Source organism: Hyposmocoma kahamanoa, unplaced genomic scaffold (genome assembly GCF_003589595.1).
Source record: "Hyposmocoma kahamanoa isolate Upper Pololo Valley unplaced genomic scaffold, ASM358959v1 138, whole genome shotgun sequence".
Lineage (NCBI taxonomy): Eukaryota > Metazoa > Arthropoda > Insecta > Lepidoptera > Cosmopterigidae > Hyposmocoma > Hyposmocoma kahamanoa.
The window spans coordinates 3,633,671-3,658,729 of NW_020653492.1; the positions used below are offsets into that span (position 1 = coordinate 3,633,671).

General features: G+C 36.8%; 1 protein-coding gene across 1 annotated transcript in view; it reads left to right on the plus strand.

The window, feature by feature from the left end:
* LOC113240442 overlaps positions 1–25,059 on the plus strand; it is a 230,420-nt gene that overhangs the window by 163,014 nt on the left and 42,347 nt on the right. Inside the window, exons 2-3 of the mRNA XM_026477754.1 lie at positions 10,379–10,587; positions 17,882–18,017. Coding sequence (XP_026333539.1) covers positions 10,379–10,587; positions 17,882–18,017 — 345 coding nt within the window. The remainder of the gene's footprint in view (positions 1–10,378; positions 10,588–17,881; positions 18,018–25,059) is intronic.

Here is a 25,059-nt window from a genome sequence, read left to right on the forward strand (position 1 = left end):
ACACACACACACACACACACACACACACACACACACACACACACACACACATAGGAGATCCGTAACACAGGTCTACTTACCTAGTATGGACTCCAGTCTCTCACTTTAAACCTTATTAAGGCATGTTCAATGTTTAATTACAATGTACTATCCTCCTTATGTGAGAGTGAATAAAATCTAAAATCTTAAATTATAATGTTGTATATTTTTATGATGCCCAGTGATGAACGACACACGACAGACTAAATAACTTTTAGTGCCTCTCAGAGCTTTAAATCGCAAAGATATGAGAGGTGTCACTGCGCCCCTCACCCTGGCGAAAGTCCCATGTGCCTGTAGTTTCACCAGCACCCGTAACCTTCAAAATTGAAACGCAGTATATGTTCCATTATATATTTTTGTGAAAATACTACATTAGTTTGTTACTTTTAATAATATACAGTTCGGTCAGATCACAGAATTTTTCTCTTTGTTTTCGATGTTTGTATTGATAATAATCAAAATATGTTGCGGAGTTATTTTGTTACAAATAAATAAATAATATCTTAATAATATAAATATCTTTGCTACTATAAAAAATAATCAATTAATTTTTAACAAAAAGAAAGTGCAGCCAAACTTTAGCTAAACATCATTTATAGGAAACGAAACTATTTTCCCGGATTTACATCGCGTATATTTGTTTTTTTCAGACAACCAACCAATGTTTCGGGCCCTTCACAGATCCCATGGTCAATGGGACCTATAAAGGGCTCGAAACGTTTCATTTTCATTTCCTATGTGCAACAATCGCAAAACCTAAAAACTCGATAAAAAAAATTAATTGCAAAAAAAATTAATCCACAATTAAAATTTTTGTAGGTAAGTTTGAAACTTGTAGTTACACTTTATAAATAACATTACGAACTGTCAAATCGTCGATTAGCAAACAACACCGTTCAAGTCAACAAATAACAACAACAACAAGCAAATAGTTTTAAAGGGGATTGAAAAAGCTGCATAAATACACATTATGTATCATGGCCGTAGCAGGCAGTATATTTATGATAAACCTTCCCATGACAATATTTATTATAGTTTATAAAGTTAAGATTGCTTATTTGGTAATGAACTATTGTTATACATTTTGAAGAACAAGATTTTTGTAGTTTCTGTTTTTACATATTTTCCATTATAATTATTTATTATTTACGTATTTCTAATTACTCTCATATAATGAACTGTTTTAAAAATGTTCTCCTCACCTATTAACATTAATTCATATCCGTACCTGAAAAGCATAACATTGCAACTCCATTTTTTACGATTTTTAGGTTTTAACGGTATCCTACATAATTTTTCGAGCTCTATCGACTTATAAAACTGTATCTACGAAACTTTTCCATAGGTACTCAGTTCTTTAAAAGAATTTTGATACAAGATCTTCACCCACTACGAAATATTTTATAGTAAGTTCGGAGTTACAGGGTTATGCTCAATTTTAGTAAAGATACAGTATAATGTTATAAGATAACGAAAACAAAATATATCAATTTGTTTGTTTTTATTATTTCTTTTCATCTCGATAGTCGCGCTCAATTTTTACGTTGATAAAATTACTATGTAGAACTGTCAAAATGTTTTAAAATCAGCTGCGACCTTGCAGCCATATTTCGCACCTTAATTTTATTTTGTTAATCTTTTGCAGTCATTAGTCGCGGCACTCGCGATGACATAAAAATGTGACGTCACGGTGCTCGTCATGTTGGCTATTGTGATAAAATTTTGAAATGCTGGTTTATTACTCGAATTTGAGAGCTAAATGTGGATATAATAGTTTTATCGAGGCGACATACTACGGGGGATGTATTGTATATAAGATTTTTTTAGCCATTGTAAGCTATATAGATTTTCAGACTTTCCTGGTTATTCACTAAATGATTATCACTAGTATCAGGTTTCTTACCACGGTATGACTTCTTTTTATTTTCCCGATATTTCGGATTTTCAGTCAGTTCGTGGCCGCGAAAACGTCCGGACGTGCAAGTGCGACTCATTTGAGTCTATAACTATGGCTTCGAAAATAGTTAAGTGTATAAACTGCAACATTGTAGTGTGTGAATTGTTATCGTTCATACAAAATAAGTTGGATGTTATGAACGAGGAGGATTTGGTACGTATTTGTATCTCATCTTTTACTAATGAAGACATCGAAGCGGCTAAATGCCTGTTATTCGACTCCATCTCTACCGATAAACGTAAAATCACGAGAAAAAAGGATGGAAAATCGAAACGTGACCTTGTGGATATGATAGCGATATTCAAGGAATTAGATCCTGAAGTTGTCCCTATTTTTGTGGCGAAAGATTTGCATAAGTTACCGCCCGTCACATTCGACCATATCGATGCAACAAGACTGTTAAAGGACATTTTACTTTTTCAAAAGGAACTCCAAACTATCAAACAGTCTTATGTGACTATTGAGCAATTGAAAGATTTAAGAAAAGAATTAACTAATCTCCAACAGGCATCAATAATCAACAACTTTGAAATTGATAATATAAATAGAAAAAGAGGAGGTGGATTAATGGACAGTTTCTGTTTAAATAGCGGCCCTATAGGCCTACCGCATATTGTAGAAAAATCAGCTGATGCTCACAACATCAACAAAAGTCAAACCAATATAAATGGGTCTACGGACAGTCATCCGCCTTTATCAGAAACGTACCTTTCACCTCCGTGCATCTCGGTCACTCCTATACAATCGCCTATGCGGCCAGGTCCCAACGAATTATTGTCGAAGGCGAGCGAAAAACCGGTCTGCGTGTCTAATATACGAACAAAACTCACTGAGAATACAATGCCAGTTAACGAGTTGTCTAATTTAAACGCTAGGGCGGAATTTAAGAGTTCGAGCGATTTACGAACTAAAGAAAAGGAAATGGGTGAATGGATAGAAGTGAAGAGGAAGAGAAAAACTAATAAATTTTTAGTTAATAAAGGCATAGCGGAGTGTAGCGGCAATTTTAAAGCGGCAGATACAAAAATACCGCTGTTTATTAACCATGTCAATAAACAAACAACAGAGGAAGATATTATTGAATATATAGATAAAAAGACTCAATGTAGGGTAACTTTAAAGAAAATTAACATGAAGAAGGATAGAAACTATAATGCATATAAAGTTTTTGTGCCACAGCCTAAACTATCTTTGTTTTTAAAAGAAGATCTATGGCCCGAAGGGGTTACGTTCCGACGTTTTATTTATATTAGGCAAGGCGAACAGAAGGAAATGAAGAGAAATGAAAACGACACTAAAAATTATGGATAATAATAATGTATCATTACATAGCACTACCTTTTATACATATAATTGCAAATCGGTCATCAGATCGATTGACAGTGTGAGACTTTTGTGCCAATCAGCTGATTTTGTTTGCCTTCAAGAGACTTGGTTGCTGCCTCACAATATATCCTACCTGAGTACAATCAACCCCGATTTTGCATACACGGGGAAATCAGCTGTGGATACCTCGAAGGGTATTTTGCTCGGGCGTCCATACGGTGGGGTGGCGATATTGTGGCGCAGGAGTGTGTTTAATAATGTTATAGTTATTTCCTGCAATAGTGATCGTGTGGCGGCTATAAAAGTGCAGATAGCGGATCGGTCTTTCCTATTATTCACGGTGTACATGCCTACTGATGACGCTAGCTCTGTAGATAACTTAGTAGAATTTTTGGAGTGTTTAGGTGAAATTCAGGCTATAGTGGAAGATAGCAGTGTTGACTCTGTATTTATACTTGGGGATTTTAATGCGAACATACATAAAAGATTTGGGAAGGAACTGTGTAATTTTTGCATGGAACAAAATTTTAAGTGTGTGGACTTAGAGTTTTTGGGTGAAGCATCAGATACTTACACATTTCAAAGTGACAGTGATGGCACTAGAAGTTGGATTGACCATTGTGTGGTATCGGAAGCCGTGCGAAGCTCAGTTTTAAACGTGAGTGTGAATTATGACGTATCTTGGTCTGATCACTATCCTTTACAACTAAAATGCAATTTGAATATCCTTAGGCCTAAAGTTGCTAATAATTTTATTTCAAAAAGTAAAGTTGTGTGGGGGGATAGGGATCAGAAACAAATTGAATTATATACTGACTATTGTTTTAATCATTTAAGGGATATTAACTTACCTTCTGAATTGTATGAATGTAGTGATAAAATGTGTAATAATTTACAGCATAAAAGTATATTAGATAAAATGTACACGTTGGTTATAGACATTCTAACAAAAGCTGCAATACAGTGCAGTATAGAAAAAAATGAGAATGTTACTTATAAGAAACAGAGAGTAATCGGATGGAACAAACATGTGGCCGTCTATCACAGAGAGGCTCGACTTAATTTTTTAGAGTGGGTTAATTATGGTAAACCTAAGAAGGGGCCTATTTATAATAGAATGCGTGATTCTAAAAATATATTCAAAGCAAAACTGAAGTGGTGTCAACAGAATAAAGAGCAAGTACGTATGGATATATTAGCATCTCACCATACAGGTAAAAATTTTTCAGAATTCTGGAAAGAAACTAAGAAATTAAGTCCTAGGTCGAGCCTACCTGCTAGTGTAGAAGGAGTGTGTGAGCCTGTCCAAATAGCGGAGTTGTTTAGAACTCATTTTGAGGTAAAGTCTCCTCTGGGGCCTGCAGCGAGTCAGTCTTTTCATGGAAAGGCTAATAAGCAGTTGCAACATGTCCGCTTCTCGGCGAAAGAAGTAGCTGCCGCCATTGAGAGCATGACGCGCGGCAGGTCTCCAGGTCATGACTCGCTCAGTGTGGATCATTTAAAATATGGTAGTATACACCTGCCTAGAGTACTTGCCTTGTTTTTCACATTATGCATTAGTCACTCATATTTACCACAGGACTTAATGAAAACAATAGTAGTGCCCATAGTGAAGAACGGGACGGGAGATATCTCTAGCCTCAGTAACTATAGACCTATATCTTTAGCTACAGTAATAGGAAAGGTACTGGACAGTCTGCTTGACAAGCACTTAAGGAAGCATTTAAGTTTACATGATGCCCAATTCGGGTTTAGGCCTGGCTTATCGACAGAAGCTGCTATCCTTTGCCTCAAGCACACTGTCCAGTATTATACCTCCAGGAAGACTCCAGTATATGCTTGTTTCCTCGACCTGTCCAAAGCTTTCGATCTTGTATCGTATGACAGGTTGTGGAAAAAGCTCCAGGATGAGACTAGTCTTCCTAGCGAATTTATAGGTCTATTTAAGTACTGGTACAGTAATCAGAGCAATTATGTGAGATGGGCAGGCTCGTTTTCGGGCATGTACAGGTTGGAGTGTGGGGTGAGACAAGGCGGGTTAACCTCGCCAAGTCTGTTCAACCTGTACATGAATCGATTAATTGGGGAGCTCAGCAACACTAAAGTCGGATGCTCAATTGATGGCACTATTGTTAATAACATCAGTTACGCGGATGACATGGTGTTGCTGAGTCCTTCAATTAGCGCCCTTCGCAAGTTGGTTGGCGTATGTGAAAAATATGCTGAGGCCCATGGCCTTAGGTACAATACGACTAAAAGTGAGGTGCTAGTGTTTAAAGCTGGCAGTAAATGCTACAACACGGTTCCCGAGTTGACACTGTGTGGCATACCTCTAAAACGAGTCACCGAATTCAAGTACCTGGGGCATTGGGTCTCGGAGTCCTTAAGGGACAATTTAGATATAGAAAGAGAGCGTAGGGCGCTGGCAGCTAGGGGCAACATGTTGGCCCGTAGGTTTGCAAGGTGTACTGACGACGTTAAAATTACTCTATTCAAAGCGTTCTGTCAGTCATTTTACACATGCAGCCTATGGGTTAACTACACTCTAAAAGCTCTCAGCGCCCTACGTGTCTTATATAACAATATGTTCAGGAGGATGTTGCAGCTGCCGCGCTTCTGCAGCGCATCGGGAATGTTCGCTAACGCTCGCGTTGATGGTTTTACAGCCATTATGCGTAAAAGAGCGGCTTCCCTGATGGACAGAATTCGTGGCGGAAGTAACGGCCTCCTTAATATTATTGCTTGCAGGGTCCAGAGTTCTTTCCATGAGCACTGGACCCGAATGCATATTAATGTATTTAAAAAGAATAGTTTTTTGTAATTTTTGTAATTTTTATATACTTAGTGTTCTTTTTATAGTTTTTGTGTAATACTAACCTAGTTTATAAGTGTACTGTTACTAACTCCTATGGATGAATAGTCCGAAATAAAATTTTATTATTATTATTATTATTATTATTATAAACAAGAAATTTTGTAAAATATAAGGCACATGGGACTTGTCAATTTATTTCTTAGGGTGGCGGGCGAAATGGCAGTAAATCACACATATTTGCGATTTAAAGCTCTGAGTGGCACTGCAACTGAAAATTTGTTCGTTCCGTCACTTGTTATTATTAAAAAAAGAAAAAGCAACTTTTCATACATTTGTATAGCAGACATACTTAGTTTGAAAAGTAGACATTTCGCTTTTCAAACACATTATTTCATCTCTTGTTCAGAGTCATAGACTATTACACGATGCTTTTGTAACATCCAGTACATCGTATGTGTTTCAAAGCTTTACCCAAACTCCAAACACGATTTTCTTCCTCAGCGTACGGTTTAAGATTACTATCCTCCACTTGTTTTCCTCAGCGCAGACACCGTAGTTACAAACCTTATCTGTATTCATTGTTTTTGTAACCAAACTCCCTTGTGTATTTTATAACAAAAATACGTGATAAAATATCTCATTGTAATGCATTAAAGTGTAAGATGGAAGAGTTATGTATTTGTTCACTCATTTTATCTTCACAAAATTTGTCTGAAATAACTATTATGCCCTTTGAATTGCTTTTGTTTGCTGAAAGAATAAATAGATATAATGTCGATTCCTTATCGAAGCCGTAGTAGAATAAAAAAGTATGGTAACTCCATACAAACGTAGCAGCGCGGCTTGTATATGTGCGCCCCTGTCTGGCGTCGTGTACGTTCGTATAATAATGAAAGGGGCGTGGAACTCCAGCGCTATGCAACGCGCGTGGTGGAGCGAAATGACCAGCCCGATGGTCTGACGATATGGTCAGATTTGCGGTATCGCGCTGGGTGTGAACAGCGCGAGATCGAAAATATAGGCGCAATAAAGAAGAGGTCTTTACCCAGCAGCGAGGTGTTGTTGGCTGATCATGATGATAATGATGATTGTTTGCGTTTTAGATTACATTGGAAATTACTTCTATTAACTGCGCTTGCTAGTAGCTGCCTATAAGGACTGGACAATGGTATGTAGGTCGAAGAACAGGGAAAATGATTCCGCCTGATTACGCCTGGATGCAATCGCCACACGAGGAAATTTCGCAGGTTCACTACTGAACACTGTGTAATAATGTTAGCCGCTCACGCGATGCGCTCATCCTACCGCAAAATAGCGGCTATTTGGTTTCGCAAATTAGAAAAGGATTCAGTTTAAATACAAGTTTTTATAAATAAAAATTATTATTCTGCATTGCTAAATAAATACCCTCCGTACTACAACAAAAACATCTCAAATAAAATGCAGTAATACACAGCAAATCGTGCAATTAAAAAGCACTAATGAAATTTTTGGGTGTACTTGGGTAAATATGATAATATTCCGTTTGAGTGGTTCTAACGTTCACCATGAAATTACTCCTTAAAGTATAGTTTATAAACATTTATATTCAGGGTAAACTTAAGAAACGCTACTTACGGTATGTTTTCAATAAATAAACACCGAAATCATCAGCCCAAACAATAACACATACGATTGTCGTGACGTATTTTTGAAGTTGTTTATTTTTTTTAAATGACAGACCCAGGCATTAAAAACTTTATGGTTTGCTAGAGTAGTTACCGAAATAGCAATTAGTATTAGTTCTTTTACCTGTTATAACTTCGATATCCGATAAATCGGTATAAAATCATCACCGGCACCTCTAGGTGTGGTATGCGTCTACGGCTGCATGTATCGCGTGAGCGGTTAGATATGAAATAGCCCATGATTTTGAACGAGAGATGAAGTATGTGTTTGCAAAACAAAATTTCATACTTTCCAATCAAAATATGTATGCTGTAAAAAATTTATGACAAGTAGCTTTTTTTAATGATATCCGGTATTCGTTCCGAATACGAGACTATATAAATCTAGAAAACTTGGACCCACTTCGGATGTCGCTTGTGCACTTAATCCTATTTGAATCATAGAAAATACGAATATCGCTTGTACACCAACTTAGAGATAAAATGATCCCTGTGACATTTCGGACTGTCAGTTCTCGGATTCGGAACTGGGGGTCTTCTCTCGATATCCGTCCGAAACAATTACTGCCAAATAAGCAATACTTGACCAAATGAAAAGACGCGTGACGCGAATGAAGCTTCATACTTGATACTTGTCTTTTAACTTTGTCGAATATTACTTATTTGACAGTAATTGTTTCGGACGGAGATCGAGAATAGACCCCCTGATACGAATCGCACATAGTGCGCAAACGCTTTGACGAGACGAACAATTCGTGCATCTGGCGGTAAGCGATACGCCTATCCATAACAGTTGCAGCGCCACTTAGAGTTTTAAATCGCAAATATCTTAGGGATGCTGCTACTACACCCGTCACTCTGAGACATAAGTTAAGAAGTCCCATGCGCCTGTCATTTCACCAACACTCTCATTCTTCGAAACCGGAACGCAATTATGCTCACTTTATTGCTTTGCGGCAGAAATAAGTAAGGTGGCAGTACTTCCCTGGACGAACTCTTTCACAAGGAGCTCTACAGTTCCACTGCTGCTTATATGGTACTGTCGTTGTTTCCGATTTCCATAACACAGGTGCTTTAACTACTTTGATATCGAAGTAACGTATGTAATGTTGTCTAATATTTTTACATTTATTTTTAAATGGCGTGTTACTCTAATTATTTTCCTTGAAGCTATAGAGTCTATTCAAATTTTTCCAACTGTAAAGGAGAAGGAGAATATCTGTGAACAATAGCTCAATGGCTTTGTTTGCCTTTTTGGCTGCTATGTTATTTACGACAACCCAAAACGTTTTACAGATAATTACGAAGGACATTCGCAATTCGAAAATTAAATGGTTTTGAAGCTAAACAGCGGGTTTCGCTAAATAAAATCATCTTTCAAACATTGGCAATAATAATATTTGTTCATTTAAAACGGAATAACTGTTCACAAACCATGAAATGCTAGATAATTGTGCACAATATTGACATAAAATAGATTTAGTTAAATATCCAATTAAATAATAAAAATTAAAACTTCGAAAAATTTAAAAACACATTCACAAATTATACAAAATAAGAAAATTGAATGCATATTGAACCTAGCTATGACACCTTACAGACGCTATAAATTGTTTTAAAGGTTGGTGAAACATATCTCTGTACTAACCTTATTATAGTTCTTGCTAATACAAAACAATATGACACAGAATTAGTAAAGTCCACAAAATTAAATAATGTTGAATGAAAATTGTTGGATTCGTAGTTAACTTCGCTAAAAGAAACAAAAGATGTGGCAGAAAAGGTATTCTTAAACTAATTCTAATTGAATTTGCATGCATGGATTTTCAAGAATTTGTGTTTCATATCACTTGTGCCTGCGCTTTTGTCATCATTAACAGGTTTGTCGCCGGCTAGAATTTTCAAAAACGTAAAAAGAAATATATTGACTTATACTGTTATACTTAGACTGTTTTTGGTCTCATTTGCATAATGTATATTTTTCGCGATGTTTCATTATTTGGCTCTATTTGTGGATTATTTTTAGTGCCGGACATTTCAACCCGGCGAGGTCTAAACGCAATAATTATAACGTTTAGGCCGCGCTGGTCACAATGCCCGGCAGAGCACGTTCGTACGCGTAATGTTCGTACCTAAAACTGACATACTCATACGTCTTTCATTTGAGATTGACATTTCACATTAACAATTTTTTACTTGGTTTGTAACTATTATATTAAAGTACTTTTTAATTCGAAATACATATTTTTTCCTTCAAGATTAGAAAAGTAGGTATGCCATCAAAAAAAAGGCGCAGAGTCGAAGCGTCGCGACGCGTCATGTTTTTCGCCTATAGTATATTCATCTCTATTTTCCCATACTGAGGTACAAATTTGTGTTATGCAAACAAAACTGTGATTCGGGAGTACTAATGCTAATCGTTGTAGTTCAAAAACAGGAGGCGACGCGACGCTTCGAGTCTGCGCCAGTATGAGTTGAGCCTTAAGGTCGACGCAATGAGAAGAAGTAAGACGAAGAGTGGTAATAAAAAATCAATGATTAGATTAAATAGATCTTTATCTTTGTTAACAGGAGCTGGTGGTCTAAGGACCATTGAACTCCGGATCACACCTCGAGTCGTGCAGCGCGGCAAGAACGTCACAATGGCCTGCATGTACCAACTCCACGACTACGGTATATACTCCGTCAAGTGGTACAAGGGAGCACAGGAGTTCTACAGATATTCCCCACTGGAATCACCCACAACTAGGCTGCTACCCGTGACAGGGGTTAAAGTTGATGTAAGTTTTTAACCGACTTATTTATTTATTTATTTAATCTTTTGCACAATACATTAATGTACAAATGGCGAACTTAATGCCATAAGGCATTCTCTACCAGTCAACCATTGGGCCAAACAGAAAAAAAACATCTCAAGACATCAACATCTCAACAAATAAACATCAAGGTGCTACACTTAAAACAGAAAAAAAAATCATAAGCCTAAATTTTAAGGTTAATATTTTCAGTGTAAAATAAACATAATACAGCATAAATAATATACTTATATAATAAACAATACATATATATAACAAATATACCCAATATATATATATAATATATAGTAAACATAATAGTAATTAATAATATATAAGTACCCACAGCAATATTATGCAGAGTCTTGATTTGGAAAATTATCAAAAAGATAATTGCGCATCATGCGCTTGAAAGATAACGTAGTCTGAGCTTGTCTCTTTTTAGCGGGAGCACGTTCCAAAGACGGATTGCATGAAGGGCAAAATAATTAGATACAAAATCAGTACGATGAGAAAGAATAGAGAGCTTGAAGCTACAGCAAGATCGAATTTCGCAACCCGGCCGAGGGGTTTCACATTGAAATGAGCATCTAAGGTAATCAGACGCAGCCGGATCGAACAAAGTAGAGAAAAGGATGGTTAAAATTCTTAAGGATCTGCGTTCACGGATGGGAAGCCAATTTAGTTGACATCGAAAAGTAGAGATGTGGTCATATTTTCGCAGACCAAAAATGAATCTAATGCAATTGTTACGAAGACGATTAAACTTAGGAAATGAAACTATTTTTCCGGATTGAAATCGCGTATATTTGTTTTTTCAAACAAACCGACGTTTCGGGCCCTTTATAGGTCCCATGGTCACGGTTGACTCAACCTAAGTTACTCGATACGATCTAACTTGTTCAAAGAAACTTGAAAGATATTACTGTAACACACATAAGCATAATCGATTACAGGCAATATCAGAGCCTGAACAAGGAGAGTTTAGTCTTAACGGAAATAAAGTGCTTAAACCGATACAGAGCTCTTAGTGTGTTTGTCATCAGATATTAATTAATTTATTTATTTTTATTTATTAATTAGCCCCAGATTTTTTACTTGATTTGATAGAGGAATTACAATGTTCTCAAACAATATCGGGGGCGTGCGCATCATGTCAAAAGACGAAATAAGGTGTGGGCTTCCAAGGATGATTGCTTGACATTTGGAAGGGTTAACATTGATGTTAAACCCTTGGGACCAAACTGAGATTCGATCAAGGTCGTCATTAATTAAAGCAATTGCGACGCAGATGCTACCGATACTAACCTTGGTGTAAAGCTGCAAATCGTCAGCATATAGGTAGTAAGAACAGTTGATGCTAGACGTAATCAGATTAATGAAAATGGAAAACAAGAGAGGAGAGAGAATTCCGCCCTGAGGTACCCCTGAAGTCAGTTCACACCAGCTAGAGAAAGAACGGTCAATACGAGTAGCTTGTTGGCAACCGCGGAGATAAGAGGAAAACTATACAGCAGCTATTGATGAGATGCTTAAGTGATCTAAGGCGGCAAGAAGAAGGTCTTGATCTACGGCGTTGAAGGCATTGTAGAAATCAATCAGGACCAGCACAGTAACTAAGGTACAGTCCATGCCCCGCCTTACATCTTCAACAACCTTTAGCAAAGCAGTACATGTACTGTGACCTGGTCGAAAACCTGATTGAAACGGGGACAGGAAATTGTATACATAAGCAGACAATTGTTTATGAATGACAGTTTCTAAGACTTTAGAAAGAAAAGGAAGAATTGAGATGGGACGGTAATGCTTGAATAAACTGGGGTTGGTAACTTTAGGAAGAGGCATTACATGGGCATTTCGCCACAAAGATGGAAAAACTCCAGACTCAATCGAGAAATTAACTACGTGCGCGATGATAGGGAGAATATATTCTAAAATACTTATAACCATAACTTTACTTATGTCATCATGTCCAACAGCATTGGATTTGATTGTCAAAATAACATTCCTGTTTCCATCTTCAGTTACTGTGGTGAAAATAAAAAAGGTGTTCAAATTTTTGGGCAGGGCTCTAATAAGCGAAATGCTTTGTCGTTTCGTGTTGGTGTCTAAAGCGGCAGTTTTAGCAAAGTGTGTATTCAGATCGTTTAAGGTGAAAGAAGAAGATACGCTATACGAACTTTGCAGCTTACATACACTGGATGATACCAATGGATTTTAAGAATAAATAAATATAATAAATAATAAAATTGTTTATTCAGTAACATAAGAATACCCATGTATTAACAGGTGATGCATGAAGAATATTTTCATAAATATGTTTACGTTTGGGTGCTCTTACCATCTGATTACACCTATTTCTTGCAGCCTTAAAAACGAGCCAATTTTCGTCATATCGGTTACGCTTGTATTTCCTAAAAGCATTTTCGCCTTGTCATAGCAATACGGACTGCTCGAGTTATCCACGGCGCGGGAGGACGCTTTAGTTTGACTGTTCGAATTGGAGCATGAGTGTCAAATAGTTTTAGGACTGCTAAATTTAGAGAAGACACCGCCTCATCGGCTGTCAATGCTGACAAAGTAGGCCCCCAATCAATAGCCCGCGCGTCCTCTTTCAACATTTCTATGTCAAGTTTCGTGAAGCTACGTAATTGACCTATGACAGGCTGTGCCTTATGTGGTTTAATTTTGTAATTTACGTAAATGAGAGCATGTCGTGAAAAACCTGGAGCCGAAAACTGCCCAGACCCACCTACGTGATCGATAGAGGAGGTTAGTATAAGATCTAGCCAGGTGTCCGTCGTATCTACATTGTGATGAGTAGGCGTAATAGGTAGAACGGTTAAAGCTGCAGATTCAATCACTGTTTTCAATGAACGAGCCCTCATGCCATCTCTCAAAAGGTCGGTATTAGAGTCACCCATGATTATCTGATGTGTATAATCAGCGCTAAGGGGTGAAAGTAATGATTCAAAGGATGAAAAGAAATCTATAGAACAAGGACAATATACAACAGCCAGAGCAACGTTTACACCTTTAACCATGATCGCAACGAGTAAGTGTTCTAAAGAACTGGAGTATATAGAGGGAGAAGAAGAAAGTATTTTGAACGGGATGTCATTACGGAGGTAAATAGCAACGCCTCCGCCCCCTTTACCCGTACTGTCATTCCGGAGGAATACAAAACCAGGAAGACTAAAAGAAGTAGAAACAAGGTTCAGTTTAAGCCAGGATTCTGAAATAAGAATAGCGTGAATATTAGAAGAAGAGACAGTATCGAGTAGGTCGTTATAGTGGCTAGGGATGCCTTGAGCGTTGATATGGCAAACGTTCAGATGGTTCGTGAAATTTTGGAATTCGCGAGTTAATGTATCGCCAAGAGTCAGATTCAGTCAGGTTCGGCGTTATCAAGAGAAAGAAAGGACGAAGTCGAATTGCAAGCTGAGTGAAAAGAGTCGTCATCTGACATTATGTATTGGGTTAACGTACCGTAAATATAATAATAAATAAATAAATATCATACATACAAGAACAAAATTTTAGAAGAGTTGGTTCTGTGTAACCCATCAGATGACCGTGAACTAAGTAATACAAAACATAAAATAAAAATACAATATTGCATTTAAGTCTCCCCGCCACCGTAAAACAAATAGAAAAAAAAAACAAATTTCTGAACGCAACCAAAACGGCACCATTTGTAAAAAAATACCGACCACAATCCTACGCTAATAAGTTGTTGAAATTTAAAACAAACCTACCTCTAATTAACTTAATGGTTAGTGGTTATAACTGAATAGACTAACAGTGGACAGCAGTTACTGGTTTAAGCATGAATGACAACACAAGATATATATAGAAAATCAAGGGAATGAGTGAATGGGCACCGTTCGGTTGCGCTTCGGAGTTAAATGAAAATCACAGGCACAATACAAATTGCACAAAGATACAACATATATGAAATATATTATATTAAATTGCACGCCCAACACGTCGCTCCCCCACCTTCTTTGCGGTACCCTTCGGCGGGACTGCCGGCGTTGGCGTAGCAGGCGCACGGGATAGAACCGAAGTCAGGGTCAATATAGGGGCGTGCGCAGCGGTGAACTCACCCAGCTGCTCAGGCGTAGTCAGGCGGTGCTTCTCACCGCTGGGCAGCTTCACATTAATGTTCTCGTCAGCAGTCCAGACATTGTGCATTCCGAAATGCCACAGTGTGGTCGGCGCCTGACGCCTCACGGCGCCCAAATGACGCGTGTCGTGTCCATATTTCCAAAACACAAATTTGTACCTTAATAATTGGAAAATATAGATGAATATGCTATAGGCGAAAAACTTGACGCGTCGCGACGCTTCGCCTCTGCGCCAGTGTGAGTTGACCCTTAGAAATATAGCGTAAATCTATTCATAATTGAAAAAAAAAACAACTTAGAATTATAACATAAACAATACAGATGCTACACTGTTTTCTGAGACACAAAAATCCGTTGCACATATTTTGGGAACCACAGATCTTAAGAAGGTATTTAAAACAGCTACTCTTCTGTGTTCTGGTTGTAAGATCGGGCAAATCGATTTCAGTTTACCGAAGTAACCTTAATGAACAATATCCAATCCAAACAAAGTTTAAACAGAGTAACACAACCTTAACGATAGTATCATCATATAGGTCATCATCATTTTTGTATAATGAAGATAATGATCGACAAAACTTTAACAGGTTAACTTAGTTCAATGATATAGAACAAGGATGCCGCAGATGTATGACAACAGCTGCAGACGCGGATCAGATTTTTTTTTAGTTTAGAATAAATGTGGATGGGTAATACACCTATAAATATTACGTATGACATTTTATTGATACTTAAAGTGTTTAAAGATCTCGTGAGCCGTCCTTTATGTGAATAGAGCTGGGCTATCTTGAATAAAAAAGTTCGTTAGTCGATGTAAACTCAATATTTTTTGTTTAGAAAAGAAACAGGTTGTTGCCTGCACTAGACGTTGCCGAATTCATGGTCCCTGATTGGCTAATTAGTGTTATTACTCGGCACGCGCTTTGAGTAGGACCTATTCACGGCCATCTTACCGTGACCTGTAAAACATCCGTATCCGCAAAAATTAAGCATCGTGTGGTTCGGAAGTCGGAAGCGGAAGCAGATACTTTAAAATATGCGGATGATCCGCACTTGCGGCATCCCTAGTATAGTAATACTAAGGAAAAAGGAACCAATATTAATTTTATAGGCCAATATCCGCAACAACAATGTAATATTTTTTATTAGGTTCTTATAAATCTGTCAAAGTTGCCACAAAAGCAAAATAAAATTTGACCAAAGAATAAAAGTTTGAACGGGCACAAATATGAATCATCATTGAGCAGAAGTCTGTAAAAAGTTATGCTCACGTCTTGGGGTCGTATAATATTTTACGAGGGTCCCCGAAATCTGGAAGTATTCCAGGATAATCCTTCGTATTGGTTAACTGGTGTGAATTAGTGCCGGGAAAGAAACTTCTGGGCTTGATTTAGGTACTCTTTTCTAGTACCTACCACTAGAGTCTCTGGGTGGTCTCTTGATAATATTTATGCGCATAAACCCCGCCTAAGTTGACAGATTGCCAGAAAGAACGAAGAAGAAGTTGTTTAAGAATAATAATATAATTCAGAGTTATGAAATACAGATTTTAAGGCTTTCGTTCAGGGTCAGGGCAACAGGGCAGAAATAGGTAAGGTGGCACTTACCACCTACCTACCACCTACCTACCACCTACCTTACCTATTTAATAAATTGTGAGTAGAACTGCAATTGTTATGGACAGTCCCCTCACCAAGTACTTGTTAGTATCATAAAAAAATGTGATAATCATTATAAAATATACTACAGTCAAAAATGCATATAAAAAAATTTTTGATGTTTGAAAACTTTTTCTTGAAAAACGCCAAACCAAATTTAGCGATACCAATATAATTGACTAAAATTCCCTGTGATTTTATTTGTCTCTACGAATAAGGTGAAGGTCGGGTCAGTGAGTTTCAATTTACCCTCACAGTCAAGGAAAATCTCAATAATCTGAACAGAAGATCCTTTAAATCCTCGTTTCCTACTAGCGCTGTAATATTAATGAATAAATCGATAGCTCCAAAGAGCACTACGCCCATTTGATTTTTGGTCATTTTCTGTTTCTTAATGTAAATAGCCTTATATATTTGCTAATACGAGTATTATGCTCCCTGAATTTTGTGAAAAAACTAAACAAAAAAACAAAAAATAAAATAAAAACAGAAAATGACCATAAATTACGATGACGTAGTGTTAATTGGAGGTATCGAAGTTTGAGATTAATATGAAAAATATGCTAAGTTAAGCACACGCACTGAGTAAATATACCTACCAAAAAAAAAACCTAAGCAAAATAAATTTCAAATTGAAACGTTTGTTTTTTATTACGCTTATTTTCGCTATCTCAATTTAAAACTCAACTCACATAATCAAATTATCATAGGTAACCAAATTACACTTGAAATGGTAATATATATATATATATATATATTAACATATACTATTAAAATCATAAGGCAGATTCCCCTGATAAGAATGAGCAAGAAGCGCTAGGAGTTGCTGTTTGTAAATATACATTTGCACACATTAATTATCGTTTTAGAATATTTATTTCAAACATCATAGATCGAGACTACCTGTAAGAGCTAAAGGGGTCACTACCACGGATTTTTGTTATCCATATACGCAGAAGCTGTGAGTGTGAGTGTGTGATTTTTGTTTCACTTCAGTTTAAAACCTCGTGATAGGCAATTTAATACAGTTAATTTTTAAAATTTGTTGTAATAGTCAGTTTGTTGTTCAATCCCACAAATAAATAAATCATTACTGTGCTTATTTAAGATCCTAATTCACAAAACAGATAAAATTTAACCATAGCCCTTCGCTGCTATTCAAATTTATCGGACAACCACTAATTAAAATGCGGAGTCAAGTTCACTGAATCGAATCTGATTTTTTCATTTAATGTAATGATCTTTTAATGTTATTTGATATTTTCGCTTTAAAAACGTTTATATTCCAACCCAAAACGAAGAACAATTAGTTTAACCTGGTAAGAAAAACAACAGCTTAATTAATGTCAACAAGTTAAGTTTCCTGTTTCAAATGCTGTATTCAATTTGATTTCGGACCTTAATGGCACGCGACAGCGTCACGTGGCACTGTAGAACGATACTGTAGGGTCGTGTTGCGGTACCATGCTGAAAGCGTTTTTTTTGTTTCAGAGGATAAGTTCCAATGAAACACACGTAGTCCTGGTGAGGGTAGGCCCCTCCCTCAGCGGCAACTATACCTGCGAGGTAATACAGAACGCCCCCACCTACCCACACTTCGTAGCTACTTCAAGACTGGACGTCGTTGGTAAGTTTTTTATGTAAGATGAAGTTAGTATACGAGCGGCAGTCGAAAAGCAGTGCCTCCATAGTTTTAACATTTATTTCTTTCAAAGCTACTGAACTATGTCCATTCACAGCATTCCCATAATTCAATATGGTTTTTCTCAGGTGCACAACCAGAAGTTTTTTGTCAGAAACTCAATGATTCTTTGTTTTAGCTTCAAAGCCATTAATTTTTTTGAATTAACAAACATGATAACATTTGACTTTGTTGAAGTCGACGATGGAGCAAGCACACTTAAGCAATGCCTATTCAATATCGCCTTGGAAATATCCAAGTTATTCCACTATATAACTGGAGAACTGAAACGCTTTGTGCGAATCCTTGGAATATTCACAACGTAGGGGTGTAACCCCAGCCTACGTCTGGTCCCCCGCTAATGGAAAGGGGAAGACGGAATCCAATTGTGCAATTCCGTCTCACACTCTCCGTGATATATCCTGTAGGATACCGATAAGCAGACCACTTTACGGAGGTGTTCTAGGCTCTGCAGCTTCACTTCTACTAATTCCGAATCACCTATAACCCTCTTGGCATGCTTTTCAACTGAATCCCCAGTTGGTATTTAGCAGAACCATCCGATACACGAGTCAAACTCAATATTATATGAGTATATAAATAAGCTTTAGCTTTTAAAGAAATAAAAGTTGAGCGATAGAGACATTACTTTTTGACAGCCCCTAAGCCGACGTAAGCCATATTTAAAAAAAAATCTGACTGATTATGTAAAATGCTTTTTAAAGATAAGTAAACGATTTGAAACGATATTTCAATTGTTTATTTTCGAAGCAATACAACAGCAAACGACAACCGTCAAAACGTTTTGATTACCACAAATTGAATGATCAAAAAATAAAGATATTGCGTACGACCCGAGTAACGGTTTGGGTCAAGCGGCACCCGTATTTATTTGAATGAACGTTTTTATGTTGTCAAGCATTTAAATATCTACGGCCGGGCGTACTTCAATATTAATACACAAATGGCAATGCTTGCTGTGTAATTGCTGTATATAAATATTTCTTCTGGGTAACATTATAGCGTTCTCTAATAGTATAATGAGAGCACGTAGGGCAACTCTCGCTTGTACAGCACATAAATGCCTACACTTTGCTCGGAGTGTAGGGTTGTTACATTATTATTTTAGTGTACCTACAGGTTGTAAACATAATTCGAAGAAATTAAGTTGTTCATCACAATATTCTCGTGCTATATTGAAATAACCTTTGTTTAATGCAGAGGAATATACGTATTGATATTCATACCAGCTTCGCGGATTAGTATCTTGATTATGGACTATGATTATGAACTAGAAATTAAATGCTGAACAATTATGAATTTGAGGCTCTCTTGATCAAACTACCATAAACACAACAGCTCTCGCATCTTCGACATGTGTTTTGATTATAGTGACCCTCCCTATCAACCTCTTGGTTATGACGGAAGGGCACTACAACCTGTTCAAGCACAGGAAACCTCTAAGCTCAGGTCCTGACCCCGGATCAGCCAGTGTACAGGGTTGTCACAGACAGGTTTTCAAGAGGCTAGTGCCTAGATAGATGGCGGAGCTGTAGGAACGGTCATTTGCCATTGTGCATCGCACAACTAATGATTACCATTGCTAAGCCATTGACTCTAAAGTCCCCTATCAAATCTCCACTTTGGTGGCGGAACTGTAGGTATGCTCCCTTCCCGAAACCTATGCGGCTGGAGGGTCCGGAGAATGTCTAGCTAATCCCCTACAAGAACGCAGTGTCCTGTAACAATGTTCCTCGCCTTAGGCGACTTATTCTAGATCGTTACCACAAACACAACCATAAATACGACTACAATTTTATGTAATTTTTAAAGACCAAGCGACCGCGTCTGTCTTATATTTAAAAGCGCGTGATACGACTCCCGCTACGCAATGCGAGTGCACCACGAGATTATGTGAATGTGTGCGTCCATACACGGCGCGTCACAGACGTGCACACATAAAAGCTGCGCTGCGACGTATGTATGGCGTTACTATGCTTATTTTATTTCCATCTTACAACAACAATACTGTGGTTCTATTTTGAAATCTAAGAAGATTTAAAGGGCTTAGTAATCCTGTAGTAGGTTATTATAATATGAATACATTAAAGGCATACCTTGATCAGAATCAGGCTGGCTTTTCCTTCATTTGTATAGGTAATTAAAAAGGGACAGAAGGCTAGATGGGCTATCTTTAGATTTATGTATACTGAACGGAATATTAAGTTTATTGATTTCACGTAAACAAAACTTATCGTTGGTGATAGCAGAATTGGGAAACTACGTGCCTTCTATGTACCTAAGTTTGATTCTCAACGGCGGTACAATATCGCGTATTTTTAATATTGACTGTAGAATTTCCTCAATAAAGTTATCAATATGCATTTTCATACTCTTCAGATACGACTTCGACAAACACCCGATGGTGACTGACGGGGCAGCGGGTGTCGCGGCGTATTGTTAAGCCGATTGGCATTTTACAAATTTTTGGATAAATGTAAATTTAATAACTTAAATAAATAGGGCTTCAGATGAAAACCAAACTTTAGCAATTTCTCTCTAGTACTTAAAGAGAAGTATCTCCATATAAAAATTATGTATAAAGTTAGATATATTATTCTTAAATAATTCTTTTTAGATTTTTATTTTAGCCTGTTTACATTTTATTTGATCCGATGAAGTACATACTGTCGTTTGACACATTAGCACATTCGTTAGACAATATCCTTAGGTGTATCGTATATTTTTTTATACCTCCGTTATTTAATAGTAAATACCAACACCATTTGATTTAGCAAAACAGTCTTTCTCGCTTCTACTCTGGTGACTGCCTTAAACAGATTTTATGCCGTAGCGACTTCTGTGAGAAACCTATGAAATTATTTTGTGCACACACAGAAATTTGTGAGGTCTGCTGATCCGTTCCGTAGCTCATTTGGGACAGCTGTTAACCCCTGGTCTGGCAAATAGATACTGGTTCGAAGTAATATTTTTTGTATTTGCACGTTCTCATAATTATTATGTCTGCGTAGTTAACTCTCTTTAAAAAATGAGCATTGTGATTCATAAATCACAATGATATCCGCTCACGCGATGCGCTCCTCCTACCGCAAAATGGCGGCTATTTTGTTTCGCAAATTAGAAAAGCATTCAGTTTAAATACAAGTTTTTATAAATAAAAATTATTATTCTGCATTGCTAAATAAATACCCTCCGTACTACCAACAAAAACATCTCAAATAAAATGCAGTAATACAACGCAAATCCTGCACTTAAAAAGCACTAATTAAATTTTTGGTGTACTTGGATAAATATGATAATATTCCGTTTGAGTGGTTCTAACGTTTATCATGAAATTACTCCTTAAAGTATAGTTTATAAACATTTATATTTAGGGCAAACTTAAAAAACGCTACTTACGGTATGTTTTCAATAAATAAACACCGAAATCACCAGCCCAAACAAAAACACACACGATTGTCGTGACGTATTTTTGAAGTTGTTTATTTTTTTTAAATGACAGACCCAGGTATTAAAAACTTTATGGTTTGCTAGAACAGTTACCGAAATGGCAATTAATATTAGTTCTTTTACCTGTTATAACTTCGATATCCGATAAATCGGTATAAAATCATCACCGGCACCTCTAGGTGTGGTATGCGTCTACGGCTGCATGTATTGCGTGAGCGGTTAAAGATGGATGAAAACAATATAAAACAATATAAGTTTGAGACGATTGATGCCTTTTGGTTTTCGATGTAGCTTGTTAACTAGCTTCAGCTCTAACCGCCGTGTTCGATTTTGGCATAACGCGACGAGGCAAAGTAAAGTGAATCTTCAAACGTCTATACGTCAAAGGCGATTGGCGTTGCTTGTTTAATTGGGACCAAAGCAAATGTATTTCCAACGTCCGAAATTTCACACGAATTCATCATCAAATTAATAAAATGAAAATTGCTTGAAAACGTTTTACTACGCAGTTTATTTTAAAAACATTGAGTGACGTTTCTGTTGTTTTGTTCAAATTTTGAGTCCCGTAGAGTTTAAATGTATTAATAAGAAATAACAACAACTAGAATTTTTAAACGAATCGCATCTTCGTGGAATCGAATTTGTACTAGAAAATTTTAAGAATTTAATTATCATAAGAGTCCGTTTACCATCCCCTTGCTGTCTGGTCTTCTCTCAGGCGATGGTTTAGGCTACACTCCACCACGCTAACCCAACTCGGGTTGGGCACTTCACACCTACTCCTAGGGTTTCCACCTTCTTCGACGTGCAGGTTTCATCACAAGGTTTTCCTTCATGGCAAATTTCAAATATCGCACATAAATTCCGAGAAACTCAGAGGTGTGAGGCTGAATTCGAGACCACAGCTATCTTCTATCCCATAAAGTCCAAATTCATTAGTAAGTAATATAACTAAAACATGAATTTATAATGACTCTCATGTTCGATGTATCGAATTTGTACTACTAAATTTAATTTTAAATAGTTTGTGTTAAGAAAATAGGGACCCATATTTAATCCATACGATGTAATGGAATCACTGTTGCCTTTTAAAGTTAAATTTTCCAAACCACATGATGTCACACACGACCGTCTTTCGTTGTGTCTTTCCGACCACATGTTCCACATTTTGCCTTGGCAATAAATCCGACCCGTGTGCGACCCCAACTTGGCCCTGCGTTTCTCGCTTCCAACCGCTTCAATAAATCGATTTAATGCGCCTTGGCCTGCGGTCTCTTGAATTTTAATGCAACATTAATTTTATTAAGCCGCGGTTATCTCGTCTGACGCATTGTCTTCTACTTCTCCATTCTGTTAAAATTTACGTAATTATATGATTCAATAAAATGAAATTGTGAATATTAAGGAGTGTAGCTGCAGCAATAGAGCTGCTTCTATCTTTATTACAATAAATACAGAATATTTTTTGGAATGTACGGAGATGTACACGTCAGTAGTTGGCCTGTCTATATTTCAGTGCAAACGGGAGTTGATATTTATAAGAGCTGTATCGCTAATGTATTACCAGGAATATATGGCCCTTATTTCGTCTCTATTTCTGGTTATATACTTGATGACAGTTACATACACTGCTTTATCTACACACATATTATAAGCTCTCTGTGATGTTTTCAGGAACCCATAGACTATTAGATGCTAACGCATCAGGAACCGCATGTTACGACTGGCGAAATGGCGGCAAATAAAATTTTTCTCATCTGTAATTTCATCAGCACCTTTTGAAAAACGGAACTCAGTAATGCATAACTGCTTGGCTGCAGAAATAGGTACTGTGGCAGTACTTCCTTGGAAGATTTCTTATACAAGAAACTCTGCTAAAATTATATTACTTTTATCTCATACGTAACTTTTTTGTCTATTTAATGAAGTGATAAAAAAGTCAGAATCAAAATACGTGCTGATACAATTAATATTTTCACTTGGAATAGAATTTCGTTATATTTGTTTGGCACCGGACAAATACCATTAGGTAGTAGGCACCAGGGTTACCCCCGCACCATGTACAAGTGAGAGTGTAGAGTTAGATATAATAATAATAATTTATTGATTCTGTCATGAAAATTGTTGTTATTGAGTTTCTGTCTAATGAGTTTCTACATTAAACCTTATTTGCGAGAGGCTGGTGCCTGATATAGGCATAAAAAATGCCTTACATTTATGTTAAAATCAGTTTTACATAGATTAGGTACAGTAAATCAATAGTAAAAAAAAATGCATTGTGATTAATTTATTACTTTAAATTTGTAATATTAAATAAAATAAAATTACTACAATTTTCAAAAACAAGTTTTAAAACAAGTCTGCAGTCTGCGAGCATGTCATGGATAAACCTACACATTCAATGAAGTTTGACAAACCCCAGGTCCGTTATCTACCCAGGATGCTGCGAGAGGCCATGAAAATTAAAAAACATCCTAATTTCAACAGGGAAGATGGTTTCTCCGTACCACCAGTTTGGGATCCAGTATTTCCTCTAATGAAAAATCCCAAACAGACATAAGACTGCAGTACTAATTAATATGTTTTAGTTTATTCTAATTTCTATTAATAATTAATAATAAATTGAACTTAATAAAAATTCATTCAATAAAATAATTTGTAAAACTTAATGTAGCGTAAATTGGAATGTTTTCTTTGTAAAATTAAAAATAAGGTATTTAATTAATGATTATTGTAACTATAGTGAAAAAATAGGGTGGTTTGCATCAATATTAGACATAACTGGTTGAAGACTGTACCATCTCAGTCAACCGTGACTATGGGACCTGTAAAGGGCCCGAAACGTCGGTTTGTTCAAAAAAACAAATATACGCGATTTAAATCCGGAAAAATAGTTTCATTTCCTAATACAATTTTTTTTTAAGAATGTGAATAGAAATACAAGTTCATAAGAGAAAATATCAAAGTAAATAAATTTGTATGTGTAGTTCGGTAAAAGAGAAGTTGGGCTAGTGTGCTTGCGTGTGTTGTAGGTATTTGTATTTGGGTGGGTAATTGTATGAGCAATACTTTAATTATAACGTGGGATGCAAGAGATTTTCAGTCTTGTCATAGACCAGGGACTTAAGCCACTTTACCACTGCTCGCTTACAGCTGTGATATATTGTTGTGATGTTATTGATTTTATTATATGATCGACTGCCAAGATAGCAATAAAATCTTTGGGCAAGACTTATTGACACAGACGGCACCTTTCCTTCGTTTGCCAACTAGGTTATCTGGATTATATGTAAGTTCTGAATGTTTTTTAAGTACGGTGGCTAGAATAAATAGTTGGCGCACTGACAGTAGATCCCGGGATAGATCCGTTGTAGGGAATCTAAAGGGAAGACCAGCTGATACTTTGAGAATTGCTCTTTGAGCTCTCTCTACTTCAATTAGGTGTGATTTTGCACTTCCGCCCCATGAGGTGATGCAGTAGTTCAACAATGATTGACCCAAAGCAAGAAACACTGAT